We start from the raw sequence: 25,446 nt of genomic DNA on the forward strand, positions 1-25,446 counted from the left end.
GTGTCATAGTATGTAGGGAGCAACCTTTGTGGGGCCTTTACTGTCCCTCCCATGTATGGGCAGGGAATGGGTAGACAGCAGCATGGCCTTGATTCTGCCCCACATGTGCCAACTAGTGCTGCTGTTCTGGCACAGAGAGAAAGATAATTGTTGTTGGTTTAATCCAGTGGTAGATTGTTCCCCTCCCTGAATTAGAGGGGAAGTCAGGGAAGGAATTGTGACACTTGGTATCTGAATCTTCTCCCATTCCTGCTCCTGTTACTTGCCATCTCTTGATCCAGGCAAATGTAAACTGACAATCTAGTCTTTAGTACTTAAGAGTCATACTTTACTTTCAAGTATTTTAAACAGTTCTTTAATGATTGATTATTCTTGTTTGGCAATTTTCTTTTGATGGTGTAATTTCATTTCTGAGCATTATAGTCTACATGAAATTAGTACTTTTTCTGTGACTAAGACGAAGTTCTGAAACTGTGGAGACAGTGATTAATAGATCACTGAGTATTTTGGAATCTCCTCACTGGTAACTGTCTTGGCTGAGAAAGAATTAGTCACCCATTATAGCAATGAATGAGGTCTAGTTTTACAGTAGACTTTGTGCATTCCAGTTCACTTAACTGTTTAGCTTGATGATGTAAGGTTGATTTTCTTGTGATTGGTCTAATGACTGGAGTAGGATATTGGAAGTCAGGACTCTCGAGTTACCTACACTGACTCCTTTGTATGGCATTAGGGAAATCAGGTTCTGAAGATCAGGTCACTAGTCTCTGACTCAGTTCGTCACCTGTAAAATGGGACAGTTCTTACCTATACCTTAAATAATAATGTGATGCCTTTGAGACTGAAGTCCTCTCTCCACAAAACAAAATAAGTAGATCTAAAACTGCCTCACATTCCCCATCAATGTTCTTCATCCCTGCCCTAGAGGGACCACTGCTGTGGCTAACAGGACAGTTCTCTTTCCTTAACTGTTTTGGAGCCTGTGCTGAGACAATAGTTTTTGTAATGTGTACACACCTGGAACCATCAACTCAGTTCACAAAGCCTACTAAAAACTGATGGGTGCTATCAGCTTGGGCCATATTTGAACCAGTGGCCCCTCTGTAGGAACACAGTTTAAAATCCTTGTGTTAAGGAATTAGTTAGTAGTAGAATATGGAGTTGTTGTTAGTATCTAGATCACTGGTACACATTCGTCTCAAGTTACTAGTTAGCATAGGATCTTTGCTAAGGACTCTGCTGTGTGAAATCTGTTTCTAGATGCACCTGCATCAGAACCTTCTCTGGCACAGTCAACAAAGGGGCTGAAATCTCATGAGCTTCTCTGTTAAGCCATGGTTTCTGGCAGACATGGTGGGGTACATTAGTGTGGTAGGGAAGCTTGTTCTGGAGTTGTCTGTTGCTGTCCCTCTTCTGTAGATAAACAAAAGGCTTCCATTTCTGTCAACAGAGAAGTTTTTAATGAACATACACACAAGAAAAGAGTTCATTCTCAGAAATAAAACCTGTGCTGTTGCATCAGATTCTCTATCTTTATTTAGTGCTGGCAATTATTGGTTGTGAATGGAAAATGTTATCTACAGAATCAGAACAGCAATTCTCTAGAGCTTGAGTTGCTTCCTATAGAAGCAGCACACAATAAACTGAAGGAAGGAAATCAAGCCCTAGGGAAACTCTCTCATAAGATGGCTATGCTACTGCTTCAGGGAGAATGAAAGATGAGAGGCTCTTCAGCTGCATCTGCACTTGCAAACTTGGTAGCCATCATTCCGCTATGGTGCAGTTTTGCCAGTGGTAATATCAGTGGAAGCTGTGGTGTAGGGCAGTGTAAGATGTGGCTCAGCCATTTTTACTACCTGGTATATCATCCTTGCAAACAAAAATAAGTCGCTAACTGTACCACTAGTATCCTTGCAAACATAGAGGAAATACCAACACTTCATGGGGAGGAAAAAACTGAAAAGGGAATTTTAAAAACAGGTAAAAGTCACTGTGGAGTAGTTGTTTTAGTTTACTTTCACTGAATGCAGATTCTTTCTTTCTCAAGCTTAATGCAGAATGGTACCATTGTGGGAAGTAAGTTTGTTTTCATTCAGTTAAACAGCATCTTTTAGAAATATTGAGTGTTGTGGTATTTACCATCAGTGTTTGTTTCAACGAAGAACATTTTTCTTTAGAGATAAATACTGATGTTAATTGCTGCAATACTCGCTCTTTCTAAAAGATGATGTTTCTTAAGAGTGTGAAAATGTATTGACCTTTCCCTAATGGTTCTCTTCTACATTAAATCCAAGAAAGGTGGAATCTGAGTTCTTTAAGTGTAAACTACATGTCAAATACCACACCCTGCCAAGTGACTTGGTTTTTAAATTTGCTTTTGGTGGCTTTCACTGAGTTGGTGGATATCTTTGTTATTGCACGATGTATCATCCTTGCAAATAATTCACTTTAAGTTTCATATCCTATATGTTACATCACTTGTTGATGATGTATGGATTGTGGGTCAGAAGGAAGTGTGTTCTAATTACTGTTTTGATTTTATGACCATTTTTTAGATTTTTGATTAAATGATTTTAGAACATTAAGTACACAGAGCCTGATTCATCACTGCACTGTTTTTATTTTTTGCCAGTGATTTCAATGGACTTAGTCTAGTTTTACACTGATGTAACACAGTGGCAAATCAAGCCCATACAGTATACTGAACTCCTGAAAGAATAACCTACGATTCATCTTAATACATCACTTGTATATTGTAATAAGGTTTAAGCAATATTGCAATAAGGTTCTTGGTCCAGTTGGTTGTCTAAACTGCTATTTTGTAAATTTAATTGTGAATATTTGGTAGTCCAATTGTAAATATTCAGTAGTCTATTTTTACAGTATTTCTAGGTGACAATTATATATTCTTTGTACAATTTTAATATAGGTATCTCTGGTTCTTATTGGACTACTATGTCTTGACTTGATTAAAATTAACAATGAGAGAGAAGAAAAAAGTGGTAATACTTGGTGTAATGCTGGAGAAATTACTTTTTTCTGTCTTTTTTAAATTTAAAGTAGTGTGATGAGGTGTATAAATCTCACACAGGCCAACAAAAGATGGAAGCCTGAGGATCCAGTTAGCCTTGGAGGGCATGTTGGGTTCCACTCAGTATCAGTCTTGGCTGAGGAGGAGCTGGGTGATTGCCATAAAGGAATGAGTTAAGAGCAGTAGGGAGAGGAGACCCAGGGGTGAGGAGGCCCTGGGGAGGGGCAGAGTGGAAATCCTTTCCTGGGTGGAGAGGCTGAAGAAGGGCCCAGAAATAGAGGGAAGAGATGAACAAAGGTATAGGAGCCAGATTTAGCTTCTGTGGTGGGCCTCTAAGAGGGAGGTCAGTATTTAAGGAAAATAACTCTGCAGGTTGGTGTTCTGACAATAGGACAGAGGACAAAGGGGAACTGGAAGAGAGACTGAAATCTCAAATCTGTTGGTGTGCGATGGAGTTAATCATTGTTTTGCTTGACGTCACTCGGTGAAGAGAGTGGAATTGAAGAAAGACCCCAGGTGGGGCATAAGACATTTTGGTTTGTTACCTGTGGTTTAATACTAGTGAAGTGTATTATTTAAGACATTAAGGACCTTGATATCCCATAAGGTGTGGGACCAGGATGTAGGGCCAAGTGCCCCACAATAGGGGATGGATGACAGTGTCACTAGAGTGTGCTCTGGGACGATGAGTTGCAATAATGCAATGAGGAGACACTCCAGGACAGTGAGGTCCATCACCAGTGATATTGGCGCACTTTATGTACAATGGCTTAGTGAAGGTGTGTGCAAACTCTGGCCCGGGGGCCACATCCGGCCCTCTAGATGTTTTAATCTGGCCCTTGAGCTCCCACTGGGGAGCAGGGTCCGGGGCTTGCCCTGTTCTGCTTGCCTCCCGGAAGCAGTAGCATGTCCCTCCTCCGGCTACTACATGTAGGGGCACCCAGAGGGCTCCGCACCCTGCCCCTGTCCCAAGTGCTACCCCTGCAACTCCCATCAGCCAGGAACTGTGGCCAATGGGAGTTGCAGGGGCAGCGCCTGCGGACAGAGCAGCATGCAGAGCCGGAGGGGGGTATGCCGCTGCTTCTGGGAGCTGCTTGAGGTAACCCTGGCCCCCTCCCATGCTTCAACCCCCTACCCTAGCCCATATCCCCCTCCTGCCCTCCAAACCCCTCCGTCCCAGCCAGGAGCAACCTCCTGTATCCCCCAACCCCTCATCCCCAGCCCTAACCCAGAGCCCGCACCCCCCCTCCCCCCGCACCCTAACCCCCTGCCTCAGCCTGGAGCCCCCTCCTGCACCCTGAACTCCTCATTTCTGGCCCCACCCCATAGCCAGAGCACTCACCCCTGCCCACACCCCAACCCCCATTTTCCTGAGCATTCATGGCCTGCCACACAATTTGCATACCAAGATGTGGCCCTCGGGCCAAAAAGTTTGCCCACCCCTGGCTTAGTGCATAAAGCGGCAGTGTGACAGAGTGATGTGTGCCCTGGCGTTTGTATGTTAATTCAGCAAAAGTTGGAGGCATAACTTAGCATAAAATAGTTTTGTCTATCTTACGTATTTATATGGTCCTCATTACTGAAGTACCTGTGCATCTCACAATCTTTAATGTATTTATCATCACAACACTCTCCTATGAGGTAGGGAAGTACTGGTATCCCAGTCTTAAACTGAGGCACGGTGGGCTGGATTTTTTACAAGCATTAGGTGCCTAAAGATGTAGCTAGATGCCTAAGGGGGTTTCAGATGCACTCCCATTGAACTCAAGGGGAATTAGATGCCTAGGTGCTTCTGAAAACCCCATTAGGTACCTATCTGCGTCTTTAGGCACCGAATACCTTTTAAAAATATGATCCATTGAGACTGTATGATTTCCTAAGGTCACACAGGAGATCTGTGGCTGAGCAGGGAATTGACTCAAGGTCTCCCAAGTAACTAGGTTAACACCCTTACCATTGGACCATACCTCCACTTTTCCAGGCTAGACTGTGCTTTCAAAAAAATGACTGGAATGCTGCATGCTCCTAGAGCAGCTTGTATGGACCAGCTCATAGCAACTTAATCCTTTGAGAGACACCCATCTGTCAGTTGATGCAGCTGGGACAGATGCAAAGGAAATTTCATTTTGAAAAAGGTAGGAACGTAAGAATTGATATCTTGTATCAGACCAATGGCCCATCTAATGTCCATCAGTGGCTGATATTAGCTGTTTCAGAAGAAGATATAAGGAACATTTCTTCCTGATCCCCATAAGAGGATGACTTATATCCTGAAGCAAGAGGATCTTTATACCTTCCCAAACTCATGGATATTTTTTAATCCTTATATTATCAATTTTAAATTTGTCACTTTTTCAGTCTCACTTTCTGTTACCTTGTTCTTGTTTTTTGGGATACATATGAGATTCGAGCAAAATTAATTAATTAATTAAACACACACACACACACACACACACACACACTTTAATACCACTCTGTAGCCTTTCATTGCCACAAATAAAGCTGCTACTAGAAATTTGATTTCAGCAGCATTCCGTCTGCTAAAAGTTATGGTGTATAACTTAACCAGTTACAGTTTATTCATAACATAGTTGCAGAACACTTGGCTCCAACTCATTCTTGATTGACATATATCTTGAGAAGGATAAATAGGAATTCTGAATGAAGATTTACTGTTGCCTTTGAATCAGAGGAGTACATTTCACCAATCCTAGATTAGTGTCGTTGAGATGCAGGACCCATGCTTACAGCTCAAAACTATCTTTTCATCCTTCTTTTCAAGAAGAGCAGTTCTTCATGATGAGATGTCACTGTTTACTTTAACATACTGTTAAACCATGCATACAAATGTCTACTGACTATATGCCTCAGAGTAAATATACAATATTGGTCTGCCTGGTATCTTACACAAAAAGATCCAGTTGATGAGTTGTGATTTAAGATTATCTATAGTAACGTGAATGAGAAAGCAGGATGAACATGATTGGCATACTTATTGGAAGGGTAATCCTGTGGGTGAAGCAAAGGAGTGGAAGTTCAGAGTACAGGGTATATATTCCTGGCTCTACCACAAACTTCCTGTGTTACTTTGTACAAGTCATTAAACCCTTCTGTACTTCGTTTTCCTGATCCATAAAATAAGGATAACAGCACTGACCTCAGATTGTTATTATGAGGCTTGATTATTGACCAATTCATTCCTGATTTATCAGTGTTATGCTGGTATAACTGCATTGAAATCAGTAGAGTTGCATTGTCTGGCCAAGCTGGAAGAAAGACGGGGGCAATGGATGTAGATTAATTAGGCCACAACTTTATTCACTTAAAATATCTGGAACTACCTGATGATAAATTGTACAGTGCAAGTCGTCATCATTTCCTCAGTCTTTCCCACACAATCCCCAACCTGTCCCAAGCATCCTGCTGCTGGGACCCACACTGCTGTCCCTCATATGAGGAAGGAATGGGGCTATAAAAAGTCAGGTGTCCGCTCCCTGCTGTTCCAGATGTAGGAACCCCAATCCCCCCTTCCTCAGCTCCTTTAAGGGCAGGATTGGAAGAAAAAAAAAAGGGGGGGGAGGGAGTGTCAGCCCCCTACTGTACCAGATAAGGGAGCCCTCCTCCCCCCAGCTTGCTTAAATGATGCTTTCCTTCAAATCCTTTTCAAGTCCATTTTATCCTATAACCATGTCCCTTCCATACTAAGTTCCTGCACTGGACATCAGCCATGGCTTTTATGTACTAAACTGCAACATTTTAACTCCATCCCCCGCCCCCCCCCCCACATGCCTGTGCCCCACTGGGTCCTAGATCTGCTGTAAGGAAAATGGAAAAACTGAACCCCCTCCTTGGCCTATCTGGCAATGAAGGAAAAATTCTTTCCCAGTCATGTCCGGCAAGAAAAATTTGAGGTCCAGCACATCATGTTAGCTGGGGCCCCTCCTATTTCACCCCAGTTACAGACATTTGGGCACTGTCAGAGCTCCAATACAATCCCCCCCATAACCCTGTTCCCAACCCCCAGGGAAAAAGGGGTGACTGGCAACTTGGTCCTTGTGAAAATTTCATGGGTGGGTGTTACCAATCCGATCCAAGTAAAAGTGGTCTTCCCTGGGGCTGCATGGGATATAAATGCACCCCTGCACACACACACAAACACACACTCTTCCGATCAGCAGAAAGAGCAGTGCCCAGTAAACTTTCCCCTCCACTACCTGTTTTAAGAGGAGCCCTTAAAGGGGTAACACACTTTTTCTTCTGTCTGGCTGGACAAGGACCAACTCCACAGAGGCACGATGAGCACATTGGCATAAAACTGGAGTATCAGAATGGCAAATGGCAAATCAGGCCCCGAGAGCCTGATCTTCAGATGGTGTAAATTGGAGAAGCTTCACTGGAGCTGCACCACCTTAGGCTCTGCCCCTATTTCTGTAAACCTTATTGAAATCCTTGGCTGGTATGTGTAGTAGAAATGCAAAGTAGTATAATTATTTAGTATGTCTTTGAATGCGCATTTTGTTCAACACCATGATTGTGATCTGAAGGAACAATGTTTCCATGTAAATAATGGTTTAGTGATCTGTGCAGTGGTCTCAGCGCATCTTTCCCAGTGACGATGCCTGCTCCATGCACCAGGCGATCCCCCGCTTGGAGCAACGCCGAGCTGCTGGACTTCATCACCATTTGGGGAGAGGAGGCTGTCCAGTCCCAGCTGTGCTCCAGCCTTAGGAATTATGATACCTATGGACAGATTTCACGATGCATGATAGAAAGGGGCCATGACTGGGACATCCTGCAGTGTAGGGTAAAGGTGAAGGAACTGCGGAACGCCTACCACAAGGCGCGGGAGGCAAACCACCGCTCCGGTGCTGCGCCCATGAGCTGCTGGTTCTACAAAGAGCTGGATGCAATACTTGGCGGCAACCCCACCTCCACTGCGAAGACCACTGTGGATACTTCGGTGGCTCGCGTGCCAGTTGAAAGTGGACTGAGCCAGAAGGAGGAAATCTTGGGCGAGGATGTGAGGGAGGGGGAAGGGGACCCAGAGGCAGAGGATGACTTGGAGGTCAGAGATGCATGCAGTCAGGAGCTCTTTTCTACCCCAGAGGAGCCTAGCCAGTCACAGCTCTTGGATCTTGGTGAAGTGCCAACAGGAGAGGAGGCCCCTGGTAAGTGGATTTGATTTTGGGAATCAGATTGCTGAAGTGAGTTTTTTGGGGCAGGAGGGTTGCAGAAAGCAGGCTTGTCTCCCACCACATGCCTAGTCTGAGCGGCGGAACAGGCTGTTGATAGAGTCCCTCACTTGATGGGAATCTGCCTCAGAGATCTCCAGGAATCTCTCATGGAGATACTGGGCAATCCACTGCTGCGGGTTCTTTAGCAGAACTGCTTTTGTTTCTTGCCCCATTAACAGTAACTTTCCCGCACCACTGTGCCGTCACGGGGCGCGGGGGACACATTGCTGCACACAGGTGAGCCGCATAGGAGCCAGGTCGGAAGCCGCAGTCTTGGAGAAGACCCTCCCTTGATTCCCTGCTTACCCTCAGCGGTGAGATATCTTCAATATGATCGCATCTTGTGGAAAGTGTGGGGACAGGAATGATTTTCAGGCCCCCCCTTGCAGTGCTGGCTTTCCCCAAGAGCCGTGTGCCCAGTGTACAGTAGGATCCGGGAAGAGTGATTTACCCTGCCCCTGCAGCTATTCACCATTTTGGGGATCTTGTGGCTCATGTGTACTTGCCTGGGATCAGCCAGTTAGTGACAGGTTGTCTGTGTTGCAAACAATACTGCTTCTGTAAAATGTTGCATTTAAACTTCACAGAGATGACCTTGGGAGCCCAGCCTCCCTCTTTTGTTATCGGCAGCTGAACGGCTGCGCAGAATTAGAAAGCGGTCAAGAAGAACCAAGAAGGACTTTCTGCGTGATGTTATGGTGCACTCTGTGGCTGAGAAGCAGGAATTGAAGGCGTGGCGGGACAGCAAGAAGAGAGACTGAAAGGAGAACGCGGCATGCCAGAATGAGGCCACGGAGTGGCTCTTAAAGGTTATGGAGCGCCAAGCAGACACGCTCGGTTTGAAGAACTAGTATTGCCTGGAGTATTTCCATGCCTGCCATCCCCTACAGCCGCTGTCGCAAAATTCTTCCCCATGCTGCCCCCAAACACCGCCAACACATTCTTACCAACCTCCTGGCTCCAGTCTATACCTGCGGCATTCCACTCCTCCCCCCTCGCAGTCCAGCACTGCAGATGCCCACTACCCACTGCATTCAACACCCATCCCTCTGCAGTTTACCCTGATGAAGTACAGTTCCCGGTGCATTGTACTCCAAAGGAGAAGGTTGGATATGATCCCTGGACATACACACATCTTTAGCTGTCCTGGGACCCCTCCCCCTTCTGGGACCTTCCCTTCCACCATCCCCCTCACTGCTGATGTTTTTTTTGGTTTCACTCTCTCCTCTGGTTGTTGTTTTTTAATAAAATAATGGTGTTAGTTTGAAAGCGAGCTTTATTCTATTAATTGAAAACAAAAAGAGCCTTGCAAAGCAACATACAATTATGTTAAACCCACATATTGGATCGTCTGCACCAGTCACCTCCTAGCATTACAAGCATTGCACTCGCAAGGAAAGAAACAAATATTAGTGGCTTTCAGCTTCAAATTTCTGCCTCAAGGCATCCTTTGATCCTTATGGCCCTGCACTGTGCCCCTCTAATAGCCCTGGTCTCTGGCTGTTCAAACTCAGCCTCCAGATGCTGAGCCTCTGTAGTCCAGCCCTGAGTGAAGCTTTCACCCTTCCCTTCACAAATATTATGGAGCGTACAGCATGTGGCTATAAGCATAGGAATATTGTCATCAGCCAGGTCAAGCTTCCTATAGAGGCATCGCCAGTGGGATTTTAAATGGCCAAAATCACACTCAACAGTCATTCTGCACTTGCTCAGCCTGTTGTTGAACTGCTCCTTGCTGCTGTCAAGTTGCCCCGTGTATGGCTTCATAAGCCATGGCATTAAGGGGTAGGCAGGATCTCCCACGATCATAATGGGCATTTCAACTTCCCCTACGGCCATCTTCTGGTCCGGGAAGAAAGTCCCGGCTTGCAGCTTCCTGAATAGGCCAGTGTTCCGAAAGAGGCGTGTGTAATGCACCTTTCTGGACCAGCCTGCGTTAATGTCTGTGAAACACCTACAGTGATCCACAAGTGCCCGGAGAACCATTGAGGAAAACCCCTTGTGATTAATGTACTCAGTGGCTAGGTGGCCTGGTGCCAGAATTGGAATGTGTGTGCCATCTATCGCCCCTCCGCAGTTAGGGAAGCCCATTTGTGCAAAGCCATCCACGTTGCCCAGAGTCACGGTCTTTCAGAGCAGGATGCGATTAATGGCCCTGCAGATTTCTGTCAAGACGAGTCCAATAGTCGACTTTCCCACTCCGAACTGGTTAGCGACCGATCGGTAGCAGTCTGGAGTAGCCAGCTTCCACAGTGCAATCGCCATACGCTTCCCCAATGGCAGCGCAGCTCTCATTCTCATCTCCTTGCGCCGCAGGGCTGGGGTGAGCTCATCACACAGTCCCATGAATGTGGCTTTCCTCATCCAGAAGTTCTGCAGCCGCTGCTAGTCATCCCAGACGTGCATGATGATGTGATCCCACCATTCAATGCTTGTTTCCCGAGCCCCAAAGCGGTGTTCCACTGTGGTCAGCACCTCCATGAATACCACAAGCAATCTTGCGTCATAGCTACTACGCGTGGCGAGATCAATGTCGCACTCCTCTTGACTTTGTAGTTTAAGGAAGAACTCCACTGCCACTCATGATGTGTTGGTCAGAGCAAGCAGCATACTGGTCAACAGTTTGGAATCCATTTCTGCAGCCTGAAGAGGCAGGATGCACAATACCCAAACCATTGAAAGATGGAGCCAAATGTGGATGGAAGCACAGGGACTGCTGGGATGTAAGGCAATGCATCATGGGCACTGGGAGAGGACCCAGGATGCCCTGCGACCCCCTCCTCCTTTCCACAGCTCTTAGTGGCAGAAGAGAAAGAGATGCTCTGGAGGATAGCTGCTCAGAGTGCACCGCTCCGAATACCGCTGCAAGTGTCGCAAGTGTGAACACGCTATTGTGCAGGCAGCTGTTAGTGTGAACACACAACAGCGGTTTCCCTTCAGCGCTCTCTGACCGGTGCTGTAACTCTGCCAGTGTAGATATGCTCTCAGAAAAGAAAGGAGTAAATAAATGGAGGGGGGAGAACGAGAGGGAGAGAGCAGATTATTTTCCTGACATCTAAAAAATGTCATTAGCTCAATAGTGCATTTTGGGTTAAATATTTCAGTTAAATTTTAACTATTCACACAGTTTATGTATCATAAGTTTCCAGAAATCCACAGGATCTGTGATATGCAGATTGCTTTAGGCTGATATTTTCACGGGGATCTAAGGGAGCTACGCATTCAGTGCTCATTGAGAGTTGAGTCCCTATATCCTTTTAGGCCACTTTGAAAATCCCACCCTGAGTGTTTTAAAAATCAAGTTAGGGCAAAGACAGTGGCCATTGAATTCACATTCTCTGTTTTAAAAGAAACATGGAATCTTGAGAAACTGTTTCCCACTAGCTGCACCGCTGTGGCACTTCAGTGAAGGCACTACCTATATCGATGGGAGGCCTTCTCCTGTTGGCATAGATAATCCATCTCACCAAGAGGTGGTAGCTATGTCAATGGGAGAATTTTCCCATCAACTTAGTGCTGTCTACAACGGGGGTTAGGTTTGCTTAGCTGCATCGTTCAGGGGTGTGGATTTTTCACACCTCTTAGCGATGTAGTTATACCAACCTAATTTCCTACTGTAGATTAGGTCTAATTTAGATTTTAAGAGTACTGTACTAGTTGGTCAAATATAGGAGAACATCATTAGATGAACACCCTTGTTAGGGGAGGGAGGCAGAGACAGATGTTGGGGAAATGAAAAGCTAGCCAAGAAAATAAAAAAATTTCCACTTTACAGGTCTGGCCCATATGCACTTAGGAGCCTACATCTCATTGGACGTCCATGGAACTTAGGCTCCTAAGGTGTTTTTGAAAATCTACCCCTGGATCTAATCCTTTTTTCTTTCCTCCAGATGCTCCCTCCTTTCCAGTGATAAGCAGTCAAGTGATGAGAGTAGAACTGATTGATTGAAGTATCTGCAACACTAGAGACCCTTTTCATTTAAAAAACATAACATGCAGATGCACATGAAAGCCTTCACTACTTAATGCTCACTTTATCCACCCACCTTCTGCACAACCTGTCCATCTTGTAAATGAACTGTAAATGCTTTGTTCGGCAAGTGAGAAACTTTGGAAGAAAAGCAAATTTACAAAAATGAGCCCAAGAAAATCTCAAATTTCTTGCAAGTGAAATCCTAATAGATTATTATGTAATATCTATGGGTAGTGGAAAGTGGAGGTAGCACCAGCATGGATAATGGATGGGAATTTAGGCAGAGTGCCAAGGAAAGCTATGGCTATAGCTGGATAATAAAGCTAGAGGAAAGTAACTTCGTAGATTTGAAGTAGTGGAAAGTATGTCAGATATAATGATGCAAGTCAGCTGGTTGACAAGGCATAACAGCCCTGCCACACAAGTGCTCTATACGGAAAATGCTGAATCAAGACACTTCTGACTGGGCTGACATCTTAGATTTCAAGGTCTTCAGCAGAAGAGCTCCCTGTGTTGTGCAGAGCCCAATGTCGAGACCTCCGAAAGCCACTGCAATAATTTAATGTCCAGATATGTACCTTTTAAAAATGTGCACTAGTACAGGATAAATGCTTGTCACAGATATATGCAGGAACATAAAATGAAAGTAAAATAATTTTAAGGCTATAATAGAAACATACACAAGTAGAGAAATTCTGAGTCTAAACGAATGCGGTAGCCTTTACTCTGACCTGTTATGACTAGGCAGGACATGCTGTTAAGTGGTTCGTTACAAATAGACTTTACTGTTTTAGTGCTGAATTTCCACTATTTCTATAATGTAGAAATGATGTTGGGCAAAATAAATATGATGAAACTCATTCTCCATTGCCCTGCACCATGTATCCATTTACAACAGTGCAAAGTGAGTGTGAAGAGATGTAAAATGCTGGTTTTTGATTTGGTAGCATTTTATATCCACTTTGTACTGATCAGGTGATTCTGCATGCTGCAAGACAGCTGAGGATCAGGCCATTTTTTGTCATACAGCTTTGTATTACTTGCTGCCCAGAGTCTGAGGGCCATGTAACATTAGACCATATGTTCTGAAATATCTTTTGTGAGTCTTTAATCTTGCTCTCTTTGCGTAACTTTGCTTCTAGCTCAGTGTGTTCTAAAAAATGGCAAAAAATGATGTGCTAAATCCAGATCCTTAGGTGGTGTATCATTTGGCATACTTGCAGTGGAGTGAATGGAGCTATGCGAAAAACCTCCAGGGCCTCTGCCAATCTTCCCTGGAGGAAAATTCCTTCCTGACCCCAAATATGGTGATCAGTTAAACCCTGAGCATGTGGGCAAGACTCACCAGCCAGCACCCAGGAAAGAATTCTCTGTAGTAACTCAGCTCCCACCCATCTAACATTCTCCATCAGAGACCACTGGGCATATTTACATGCTAATAATCAAAGATCAATTAATTGCCAAAATTAGGCTATCCCATCATACCATCCCCTCCATAAACTTATCAAGCTTACTCTTGAAGCCAGATATGTCTTTTGCCCCCACTACTCCCCTTGGAAGGCTGTTCCAGAACTTCACTCCTCTAATGGTTAGAAACCTTTGTCTAATTTCAAATCTAAACTTCCTAGTGTCCAGTTTATACCCATTTGTTCTTGTGTCCACATTGGTACTAAGCTTAAATAATTCTTCTCCCTTCCTGATATTTATCCCTCTGATATATTTATAAAGAGCAATCATATCTCCCCTCAGCCTTCTTTTGGTTAGGCTAAACAAACCAAGCTCTTTCAGTCTCCTTCATGAGACCGGTTTTCCATTCCTCAGATCATCCTAGTAGCCCTTCTCTGTACCTGTTCTAGTTTGAATTCATCCTTCTTAAACATGGGAGACCAGAACTGCACACAGTATTCCAGATGAGGTCTCACCAGTGCCTTGTATAAAAGGAAATGAACAAAACAGGGCACTTTATCAAGTGATCCATCCACTGGTGTCTAGTTCCAGCTTCTGGGGTGTCAGAGATTTAGGGACATCCAGAGCATGGAGTTGCGTCACTGACCATGGCTAATAGCCATTGATGGACCTATCCTCCATGAACTTACCTAATTTTTGTTTGAACCCAGTTATACTTTTGACCTTCACAACATCCCCTGGCAATGAGCTCTGCAGGTTGATTATGTGCTTCTTATACAGTGCAGACTTCCATCCCACGACATCACAAGACCTTGTGCTAGCAAGTATTTCAGTTGAGGGCTTCCTGCCAAAGGCAGCATCTCAGACTAGCCCTCTGAACCCTGCACTTACCTACATGAGCTATGCTGCTCATGAATGAACAAATCAACTGCAACATCATCAAGAACTTCTGATAATGTGTGTATTCTGTAATCGCTATTCAATCAAATACTGGGGAGACTAGTGCTATTGGTAAACAAAGGGAAAACAAATGGACCTCTTGTCATATCCAGACCTGAGACTTTTCTAGAAGTGATTTCACCTAATTCTTTTTAATCCTTTTTTAATTTCTCTCGGTGAATTTGGAATATGTGGGTAAAATCCTGGCCCATTACTGAAATCAATAGCCAAACTCCCATTGACTTGAATAGGGCCAAGATTTCATCCTATGTACCTGGGTTCTTAATGACTGACTGACTATTAGACTTTAAGGTCAGAAGGAACCATCATGATCATCTAGTCTGACCTCCTGCACATTACAGGCCACAGAACCTCTCCCACCCACTCCGGAAATAGATCCCTAACCTCTGACTCAGTTACTAAAGTCCTCAAATTATGATTTAAAGACTTCAAGGCTCTTATGCTTCATTCACTGTGTTATCTGAAAGTCTTATGAGACGCATTACTAAACAAAGAGCAAAATTGTCTTCTAGGCACAGTACTCTGATTATTATATTCATACGACATAAAATAATGTCAATGTCTGTGGTAGCTATGAAAGATCAACTTAACTGCTGGCACGCTCCACCAATGTCACTGGATTTGCTAGTGCTTACACCAGTGGTAAATCTGGCCCTAAGCTGCTGGTATTTGGCCCCCAAATTAAACATGGAAAGAAAAGCCTGGATACGTTTTTCTCAAGCACATTAAATGTTGCGAGGCCAGTGGAAGTGGAATGAAATTCTCTTGCACCTGCTGTGAAAAATGTAATGAGGAATGAAGAAATAAGAAAGCTGCAACGATAAACGGGGAGCATGTAAAGGAAACTGCTTATGAAGAGGACAGGATTTGAAGTAGTAATGATAGCACCAACTTAAATGTGTCTGAGAGGGAAGAATTCCTGTCAAGGTGATTTATATCCTCATTATCTGTGATGACTGGTGGTGGTTACTTGGTCACTGCGGCTGTTAGTAACACACTGGCATGCAGGTAAAGTGCATGCTGCCTTCAGGCGCTCACCTCCATAGCCAGCATAAAATGATATGCATTATGTACGTTTCAGTTGTCTGATGTACTTGCTTATGTTGTGTGACTACTATCAACATCAATCCCTGAAAATATTTACTCACCTTTCAGAGAGCTGAGATAAGGTCATTATGAAAGGTGAGAAAATAATTCTTTAGGCATCCAGAACAAACGCAACACACTCCTTAAAGAAGAGCTGTAATAAAGGATACTTTAACAATTCTATCTGCTTACAGAGAAGTATAAGACACTACAAAGGCTTTTTATAATAGTTTGAAGCGTAATAAACAAGAATCCATAAAAAAACAGGAGACTGCTGCACTAGAACTGATAACATTGTGAATGCCTGACTTTGATTTGCAGGTCCCCCAGAGTTTGTGTGCTTCTTGGGCTCCTGTGTCTACCTCAGACACACGTGTGCACCTAAGTTGTGTACATGCAAAACAGTACATACACAACTGCTTGGGCTCGTTTGACAATTGGAGGTTTTCAGTCCAAATCTGCCTTGATCAGCCTGGTGGGTGTGTAGACTAGGACAGGTGTTTTATTTTTTAAACATGTTAGCAATCATGTTTTAACTAACATGTTTTAGCACCCTGATGTAGACAGGGCAAATTGTTTTTCAAGCTACACTGGTTGAAGTAAACCCTAGGATCCCCTCTAGTGGTCACCTTGACCAGCTAACATGTTAAAAATTAACTTCTCCTGTTTATACTGAAGTTTTAAAACCTGGTAGTTAATATATAAAAGACCATTTATCCTACTCTGGAAAGCACAGTGCCGTATCATTAAGATGGTAACTCCAAGTGCAGAAATCTCAGTTATTGAATGGAGATACGGAAAAGCAAAGTGTATTTTGACAACTCATTCTCTAATACATTATTATTTAGCATACATATATTTAGCTCTGTGAGGTACTGCAACAAGTCAGTGTGGTTTTCATTTTAAGATAAAAATTGGGGAAATCTCAGAGTACAGTCAAATGAATCCTCTATACATGTCCTGTCTTAATACACATGTTGTTGCCATTGAGTTCACTGTATATATTTGTTCACAGCTGTGATCTCTAGTTTTCCAATTAGTAGTCCAATTAAGTATCGTTTAGACCCATTTGGGGCCACAGTGTTAGGAAAACCACATTCTGGTTTAGCTCAACTGTGCTACAGTTTAAGCATGTTTTTAAAGCTGTTATTACAGCAGGGTACAGAGGGCCTCTATGATGCTGCTTCAGCCACCGGGGAAGGAAAGAAAATAGTACCTCTAGTGTATTGCTGCTGTAAGATGCTTAGGGATATTTATTATGATTTAGTAGGTAGCATTGTTTAAAAAGTTATAGCTTTCCGGAAGAGGACAAGGATCTGTTTATAAAAGCTACAGAAACACTGCACTTCTCAATCCATTACGCAAAGCCCCTGCAAGTTTCTCTTTAAAGGCATTGAAAGGAATTATAAATAATATCGGTGAGGATGGGGAGAGAATCATCTGTATACAGATAACTTTATTAAATATAAAGTAAAAAGAATAATCCCTGCAGAGCTGTTGACTATTACCATCTCTTGTATTTAGTTATAATCACCTGTGGGCATTTCATGAGTAGGCTATTTTTCTTACTCAAGACCAGCATGCTGAGCATATGAGGAAGGGGAAAGAATTATTAATGGATTAGGGAAGGAAGAAGAATTCTGTTTCTTCCATTCACAAACTGTTGTGTCAAAACCATCAATTAAATTATAAAAGGCTTCAAACCACATGTTTGAATGCACCATTGCTGGTGGCATCCATTAAAGGGTTGCTTTTGTCATCTCTCTTATGCTGCTTCTGACAGTTGATATAATGGGCTGCTGTGTGAAGTCTGTGCAGTTCTTAACTCTTTCTCTCTGAGATTTTATTTCTAACATATTTATTAAGTCAACAGATGTAATGTGGGGAAGTTCAAGACTTGTATAGCTAATCAGTTTTTGGATTAATCGGCTGGTTCAGTTAAGCCATAGGAATCTTTAAAGCACATGGAAAGAGGTTTTTGTTGAGGAAACTATATTACAGTGCAGGGCATGCTGAAGAATAGTTATGTCATTTTCTTTGGGCGTAGATTTATATAAAAATAAAAGAGTAAGGTTTACTCTTTATTGACGTTGTGTATATAGGGTTGCCAGGTGTCTAAAAGTCCAGTTGGCATAGGGCTGGCAGACTTCCTACCTGGCTCTGTGTGACTCCTGGGAAGTGGCTGGCATGTCTGGCTCCTAGGCAGAGGGGCGACCAGGGAGGCTCTGCATGCTGCCCCGTCCTGCAGGCACTGCCCCAAGCGCTGGCTCCGCAGCTCCCATTGGCCAGGAACAGGGTCTGTGGAGCCACCTGGCCGACCCTCTGCCTAGGAGCTGGAGAGACATGTTGCTGCTTCCCGAGCTGCCTTAGGTCAGCGCCACCCGGAGTCCACACCCTGAAGCCCCTCCTGTGCCCCAACCCCCTATCCAAGTCCTGAGCCCCCTCCTGCAGCTAAACTCGGCCCCACCCCCCCAGCCTGGTGCTCCCTCCTGCACTCCAAACTACTCACCCCCGGCCCAGCTGGAGCCTGCACCCCCTCCCGCATCCCAACCCCCTGCCCCAGCCCAATGAAAATGAAGGCGTGAGCAAGGGTGGGGAAGAGTGAGCGACAGAGGGAGGAGGGATGGAGTGAGTGGGCGGCAGGGCCTCGGAGAAAGGGCATGTCAGGGACAGGGAGTGGGGCAAGGATGTTCAGTTTTCTGCTTTTAGAAAGTTGGCAATCCTACACACCATCCCAGACCAAACTTTTTTTTAGTGCTTTCTGCTGTTTTTTTCTGTTTACAGTCCAAATTCTCTATTGGTGTAAATGGGTGCAACTTTATTCAATAGCCTTTCTCCAATTTTCATCCTCAGAGAAATCTGGCCCTCAGTACACTTTCTATGCATCCATTTAGCAAGTGACTATGAATCTTTGTGAGTGTTTTTTGGGGTTGCTAGATACCCAGCCTCGAAGGTGGCTTTATTTCAGAGATAATATGAAGGGGCTGGTCTGCCACAGGGGTCATTTTGGATGACTGATGAATTATATAAGGCTCACCTGCCCTGATTTTCCTGACAAGACCTGGGCACTGTGTCAGATATAGCAATTTCCTGCAATATCCTTGAAAAACCTTATTGAATTAAATGTAAGTATCTTTGAGTCTCATTGTATTAAATACAAAGGTGATGTATTATTGTGGGCCTGGATGATCAAAAGACTGTACAGAACTATGTGGCAGACAAGAACTGTGTTTTGGGACAATACCTGTGAAGGGAATTTCCAGAGAAATATCTAGGGAGAGGTGAATGCAAACTCCTGCCCTCCCTTCCAGTTATGCAAGAACCCAGCCTTTTGAAGCTATGCTTTGAGAAGGGGGCCATTGTCTGTTGATCACCTGTTCACATGACAGGCACCTCCAGCAAGGGAGCGCATCTAATTCAGGAAGTAATTGATTACCCGTATTTTTTCGTGTATAAGACGCCCCCATGTATAAGACGCCCCCAACTTTTCTAACCCCAAATTCAGGTTTTTTGTTTTGTTTTGTTTTCTTTGCCGCTCCAGCCGCGCTTCAGCTGTCCCCTCCCCCACCCGACTTTGCCGCTCAGGCACAGGAAGAGAACGCTGAGGTAGGGGTAGAGGGGCCGAGGAGGGCCATGCGCCCCGGCTGGTCTCCGGCGGCGGCCCTGCCCGGCTCCTGCCGCATCCCTCCCCGGCCCCGCGACTCCTGCCCTGGCCCCGCGTCCCCGACCCCCCGGCTCCCCAGCTCCCCGCGTCCCCAGCCGCCCAGCTCCCCGCGTCCCCAGCCGCCCGGCTCCCCAGCCGCCCGGCTCCCCGCGTCCCCGGCCGCCCGGCTCCCCGCGTCCCCGGCCGCCCGTCTCCCCGCGTCCCCGGCCGCCCGTCTCCCCGCGTCCCCGGCCGCCCGTCTCCCCAGCCCCCCGGTTCCCCGCGTCCCCGGCCGCCCGGCTCCCCGGCTCCCCGCGTCCCCGGCCGCCCGGCTCCCCGGCTCCCCGCGTCCCCGGCTGCCCGTCTCCCCAGCCGCCCGTCTCCCCGTCTCCCCGCATCCCCGGCCGCCCGGCTCCCCGCGTCCCCGGCCGCCCTGCGTCCCGCATCCTAAGCCGCCCGTCTCCCCAGCCGCCCGGCTCCCCAGCCGCCCGGCTCCCCGGCTCCCCGCGTCCCCGGCCGCCCGCATCCCCGGCTCCCCGCGTCCCCGGCCGCCCGGCTCCCCGCGTCCCCGGCCGCCCGGCTCTCCGCGTCCCCAGCCCTGCGTTCCTGGCCGCCCGGCTCTCCGCGTCCCCAGCCCCGCGTCCCCAGCCGCCCGGCTCTCCGCATCCCCAGCCCCGCGTCCCCAGCCGCCCGGCTCCCCGCGTCCCCAGCCGCCCGGCTCCGGTAGTGCGGTCCGGGCACTGAAGCGGCCGCGACCCCACCTACCCGCATGCCCGGCTCCAGACACTGCCTGGCCCCGTGGCTCCTGCTCCTGCTCCTGCCCCGGCCCCGGCCCCGGCCGCGGCTGGACTTTAGCGCCGCCAGCCACGTGCAGGCAGCGCGGTAAGGGGGCAGGGAGGGGGTGTTGGAGAGAGGGCAGGGGAGTTCGGGGGTGGGGGGGTGGATGGGGTTGGGGGGGTCAGAGGGCAGGGAACAGGGGTCTTACTTCCGTGTATAAGACTACCCTCAATTTTTAGTCTAAGGATTTTAGGAAAAAGTATAGTCTTATACACGGAAAAATACGGTAAGTTTCCTCAGGGAGCTGAGATGCATGGAGATTTGCGAAAGTGGCTCCCCAACCCTAATCCTGTGCCCTATACACTAAACGAAGCTGCCTTTTAAGGTATCATTTGGGAATCAGTAAGTGCATGTAGCTTCAGCCTGAAGCAGCAAAAGGTTTCCTGACATTTTAGGGGTGAAAAAAACAGGATTCTGTTCTCCAGTTTAGAGGGAAAAAAGAGGTGGTTTTTTTTATTTTAAATTATACAGTTGTAGAAGGTGATTATTGACATATATCTTGGGAGATGAACATGCGGATAGGCTGAGGAGAATCTGCAGATGGAAGAGGAGTTGGAAATCTTGAGCTAAGGAACAAAGCAATGGGGGCTTCTTATTTATTATGGGAGGTTTATTTGTCATAGGTGCTAGAACTGGGGTGGTGCCAAACCCCCTGACTTGAAGTGGTTTCCATTATATAGAGGGTTTTCAGTTTGGTTCAATGGCTCTCAGCACCTCCACTATACAAATTGTTCCAGAACCCCTGATATTTGTAGACAGAAAGGTTTTACATTAATACTTGTCAGTTTCAGCAACATTTGACTCAGCAGTATTGGAGGCAAGATTTCTCTTCTCCAAAATGAATGTTTATCTGTGCTTTGCGTCTCCTGCTTGACTAACTTCTTTCTGATCTTTTAGAGAACTGCGGTATTCCAGTACAGACTCCATGATTTTAGGGAAATATTCAACTAATTTGAAATTAAATGCAAAGTTTTTTTTATTGTTCAGAAATTGCTCTATCAAAATAAAGATATCATTGTCACTAACCATAACCGCACCACTAGTTTTAAATAAGTGCGCAAAACTCTGTGAAACTTAGGTTACACTGTCTGTGACATCAACCAAAATAAGCTACAGTGAAAAGGTGCCGGGGGAGATTGATGTTTGCCTTAAAATTTAAGTATGCTTATTAATGGAGACTGAGCACTAATGATAAATTTGCAGTCTGTCATTTCTGCTGACAACATGACTATACATAATTTATAAACATAGTTACCCTAAATTTGTGGAGATCATTAGCATTTTAATGAAAAAGATAAAGCCATTGTACTAAATCTTCACTTTTGTTTTGTTTTGTTCTTCTCTTCCCCCACAGTTCAATATTTCGATTTTGTACTTTGAAAACTGCTGACAGCGTCTGGTAATGTGCTGACTGGCACTATGGGCAGGCGATACCCAGGGGCTCACTATCGTCCAAGCAGCTCATGTATGTATGTGATTGGTTTTGTTATCTGTCATATTTTTATTACACTTTTGAAAGGTGCTAAGTTGTCTCCCATTATTTTGAAACCATTAGCTGGAAAGTTTGTAAATTCCAAATTAGTCTTTAGAATGGGCACTGAAGCATTCTTATCGATGCCATATTTCTGATATTTATGTACTCAAATTGTATAACCTGCGTTACCTCTGTCGATTTGTTCAAACTGCAAAGGTAATTTCTGGGCCTTTAAAACTGATGTACTGGCTGACTTGTTCAACTTTGGCTTATTGCACCAGGTCTCCAACTTTCTTTTATTCACTGTTCAGGGCCACAGACATAGTTAAAGTGCTAGAAACCCTCAAATTAATAAGCTGCCTGAGCATAACCTGAAAAAATTCTGCTCATTTCAAAGCTATGTACTATTGCTAAAGTCTTCCAGTTTAGATGAAGCTTTTTGTGTCTTATTAAATCATTTTTTTTCTGTTTGAGTTAAATATTTGCTTATTCCTTCTCTGCTGACAAGCAGTTCACGGCCATCTAGCTTATCTTAGCTGACCTCCATTAATTTTTCTCTGACTAAGGAATCTTTTCAGTAAAAAGTTTAAAGTTTCTTTAAAGTTTGTCACCCGCACCTTTAATTTGATTGGAAGACTGATAAGTAGCTCTAACAACTTGGGTAATGCTAATCTCTCAGCCTGCAGGCTTACTATATTAGGCCTGGTCTACACTATGCGTTTAAACCAGTTTTAGGAGCATTAAACCGATTTAACGCCACACCCGTCCACACTAAGAGGCCCTTTATATCGATATAAAGGGCTCTTTAAATCGATTTCTGTACTTCTCCCTAACGAGAGGAGTAGCGCTAATATCGGAATTGCCATATCGGATTAGGGTTAGTGTGGCCGCAAATCGACGGTATTGGCCTCCGGGTGATATCCCACAGTGCACCACTGACCGCTCTGGACAGCAATCTGAACTCGGATGCAGTGGCCAGGTAGACAGGAAAAGCCCCGTGAACTTTTGAATATTTCCTGTTTGCCCAGCGTGGAGCTCCGATCAGCACGGGTGGCGATGCAGTCCGAAATCAAAATCCAAAAAGAGCTCCAGCATTGACCGTACGGATGTGATCGCTGTAAGGGCAGGCAAATCTGTTCTATCAGAGCTCTGATACAGAAGACGAAATGCCAAAGCATTTTTAAAAAATCTCCAGACAGACGCCATAGCAGGGATTCAGCGCACTGCTGCGTGATAAGCGTAACGGAAAGCCAAAGAATCAAATGGACGCTCATGGAGGGAGGGAGCGGGGACAGACTCAAGCTATCCCACAGTTCCTGCAGTCCCCGAATAGCATTTGCATTCTTGGCTGAGCTCCAAATGCCTGTAGTGTCAAACACATTGTCCGCGGTGGTTCAGGGCATAGCTCATCAATTTACCCCACCTCCCATCCCCAGAAGTAAAAGGGAAAAAAATCCTCTCTTGACTCTTTTAAATGTCACCCTATGTGTACTGAATGCTGCTGATAGACGCGATTCTGCAATAGCGAGCTGCTGTATCCTCTCCCCCCCTCCTTGGTGGCTGATGGTGCAATATGGCTGATATCCATTGTCATCATCAGCCTTGTGGCAGAGGGTGCAGTGCAGTAGGACTGCGCTCCCATCCTCATCATCAGCCTTGTGGCAGATTGGATAGTACAGAAGGACTGGTATCTGTCCTCATCATCAGCCCATAAGCAGACGGTCTGGTAACCGTCTTCATCATAGCAACAGGGGGCTGAGCTCCATCAGCCCCCGCCCTTCATGTGTAAAGAAAAGATTCTGTACTGCCTGGACTATCATAGCAGGATGCTGGGCTCCTGTCCCCCACACTGCTTAATGTCCTGTCTGGACTATCATAGCAGCTGGAGGCTGCCTTCTTCCCCTTATTTTATCTCACTAACAAGTCACTGTTTTTTATTCCTGCATTCTTTATTACTTCATCACACAAGTGGGGGGACACTGCAACAGTAGCCCAGGAAGGCTGGGGGAGGAGGGAATCAACAGGTAGAGTTGTTGCAGGGGCACCCCCTGTGAATGGCACGCAGCTCATCATTCCTGGGGGATCTGACACAGAGCGGCTGTGCTCTCTGGTTCTCTGATACACTGGATCTCTAGTACACTTGCCCCATATTCTAGGCAGGACTGATTCTATTTTTTGATACCATAAAGGAGGGATTGACTCAGGGAGTCATTCCCAATTTTGGCTTTTGCGCCCCCAGCCGATCTCAGCCAGGGGCACCTATGACAGCAGCAGAGGGTACAGCACAGAAGGACTGGTAACTGTCATCATTGCCAGTTTACAATGGCAAGGTAGACAGTACAGAACGGCTGGTAACCATCTCTGCTATCATGCAAAAGCAAGTGAATGCTGCTGTGTAGCGCTGCTGAATCGCCTCTGTCAGCGGCATCTAGTACACATACGGTGACAGTGACAAACGGCAAAACAGGCTGCACGGTTGCCATGCTATGGCGTCTGCCAGGGAAATCCAGGGAAAAAGGGCGCGAAATGATTGTCTGCCGTTGCGTTCCCAGAGGAAGGAGTGACTGACGACATTTACCCAGAACCACCCGCGGCAATGTTTTTTGCCCCATCAGGCACTGGGATTCCAACCCAGAATTCCAAGGGGCGGGGGAGACTCCGGGAACTATGGGATAGCTGCGGAATAGCTACCCACAGTGCAACGCTCCAGAAATCGATGCTAGCCTCGGACCGCGGACGCACACCACCGAATTAATGTGCTTAGTGTGGCCACGCGCACTCGATTTTATACAATCTGTTTTACAAAACCGGTTTATGTAAATTCGGAATAGTCCCGTAGTGTAGACGTACCCTTACATTGTACATGAAATGATCTTCCCAGGAGGTAGTGTGATATCTCCTGTGTGACCGTCCTAACTTCAGATGACTGCTGTCAGTCCCCATGCATATCTGTTGATTCCTCAGGTCACCGAGGTAAAACAATATAACTTTTTCTTTACTGTACAGAGCCTTTACAGAATATTTAGTTTATAATAGTTTCTCTTTGAAACATTGGGATGAAATAGTTCACTAGTCATTCGGGTGGTGCTTTAACCATTGCATCTCCTGTTACTCCTGCTATTGCCTGAGACTCTAGTTTTGGAGATTGACTTAGTTTATTTTGGCCCCAGGCTTCTAGAGTTTAAATCCAAGCCAGAGATGAGTTACACTTATTACAGGAAGGATAGCTGTCCCGTCCTTGTAAACACATCTGTTAAAATAGCCTATTAGAGATGACACAAACTCTTCAGAAAAATAGTATCTAGTTTTGAAGGTAATACAGAGATGATACCTGAACTTGGGGGTGGGGGATGGGGAGGAGTGTTACAGCCCTGGCTGAGCTCCCCCTTGTGGCTGGGCACCAGACTGCTGTTTTGAGCAAGCCTTTGGATCCCAGGGGCTTTTAAGCCTTCTGAGCCTGAGCAGTATCCAGACCCAGCCGCTAAGTCTTGCTTTTAAGGCACACTCCTGGGGTACACTCTTTTAAATGTCACCCTATGTGTACTGAATGCTGCTGATAGACGCGATTCTGCAGTAGCGAGCTGCTGTATCCTCTCCCCCCCCTCCTTGGTGGCTGATGGTGCAATATGGCTGATATCCACTGTCATCATCAGCCTTGTGGCAGAGGGTGCAGTGCAGTAGGATGTAGAACCCATAGTCCAGCTGCCATAGGCCCAAGGCCACTGCTAATCCTCCTCTCTATAGTACTTCAAGAATTTCATTCCTAGAGCTCCACACTCACGGGTGCTCTAGTTTACTGTT

General features: G+C 45.7%; 1 protein-coding gene across 7 annotated transcripts in view; it reads left to right on the top strand.

The window, feature by feature from the left end:
* The window catches only part of APBB2 (amyloid beta precursor protein binding family B member 2), a 336,412-nt gene that overhangs the window by 119,596 nt on the left and 191,370 nt on the right, over window positions 1–25,446 (top strand). For 5 of the 7 annotated variants that reach the window (XM_045018103.1, XM_045018104.1, XM_045018109.1 and 2 more), the window contains exon 3: window positions 21,526–21,636. In XM_045018103.1, the coding sequence (XP_044874038.1) occupies window positions 21,591–21,636 (46 nt within the window). In that variant the 5' untranslated portion in view covers window positions 21,526–21,590. Of the gene's footprint in view, window positions 1–21,524; window positions 21,641–25,446 lie in introns of those variants that run through there. The other 2 variants (XM_045018107.1, XM_045018108.1) reach the window with 2 other exon arrangements.

The sequence above is a fragment of the Mauremys mutica genome, chromosome 5, assembly GCF_020497125.1.
Source record: "Mauremys mutica isolate MM-2020 ecotype Southern chromosome 5, ASM2049712v1, whole genome shotgun sequence".
Taxonomy (NCBI): Eukaryota; Metazoa; Chordata; order Testudines; family Geoemydidae; genus Mauremys; species Mauremys mutica.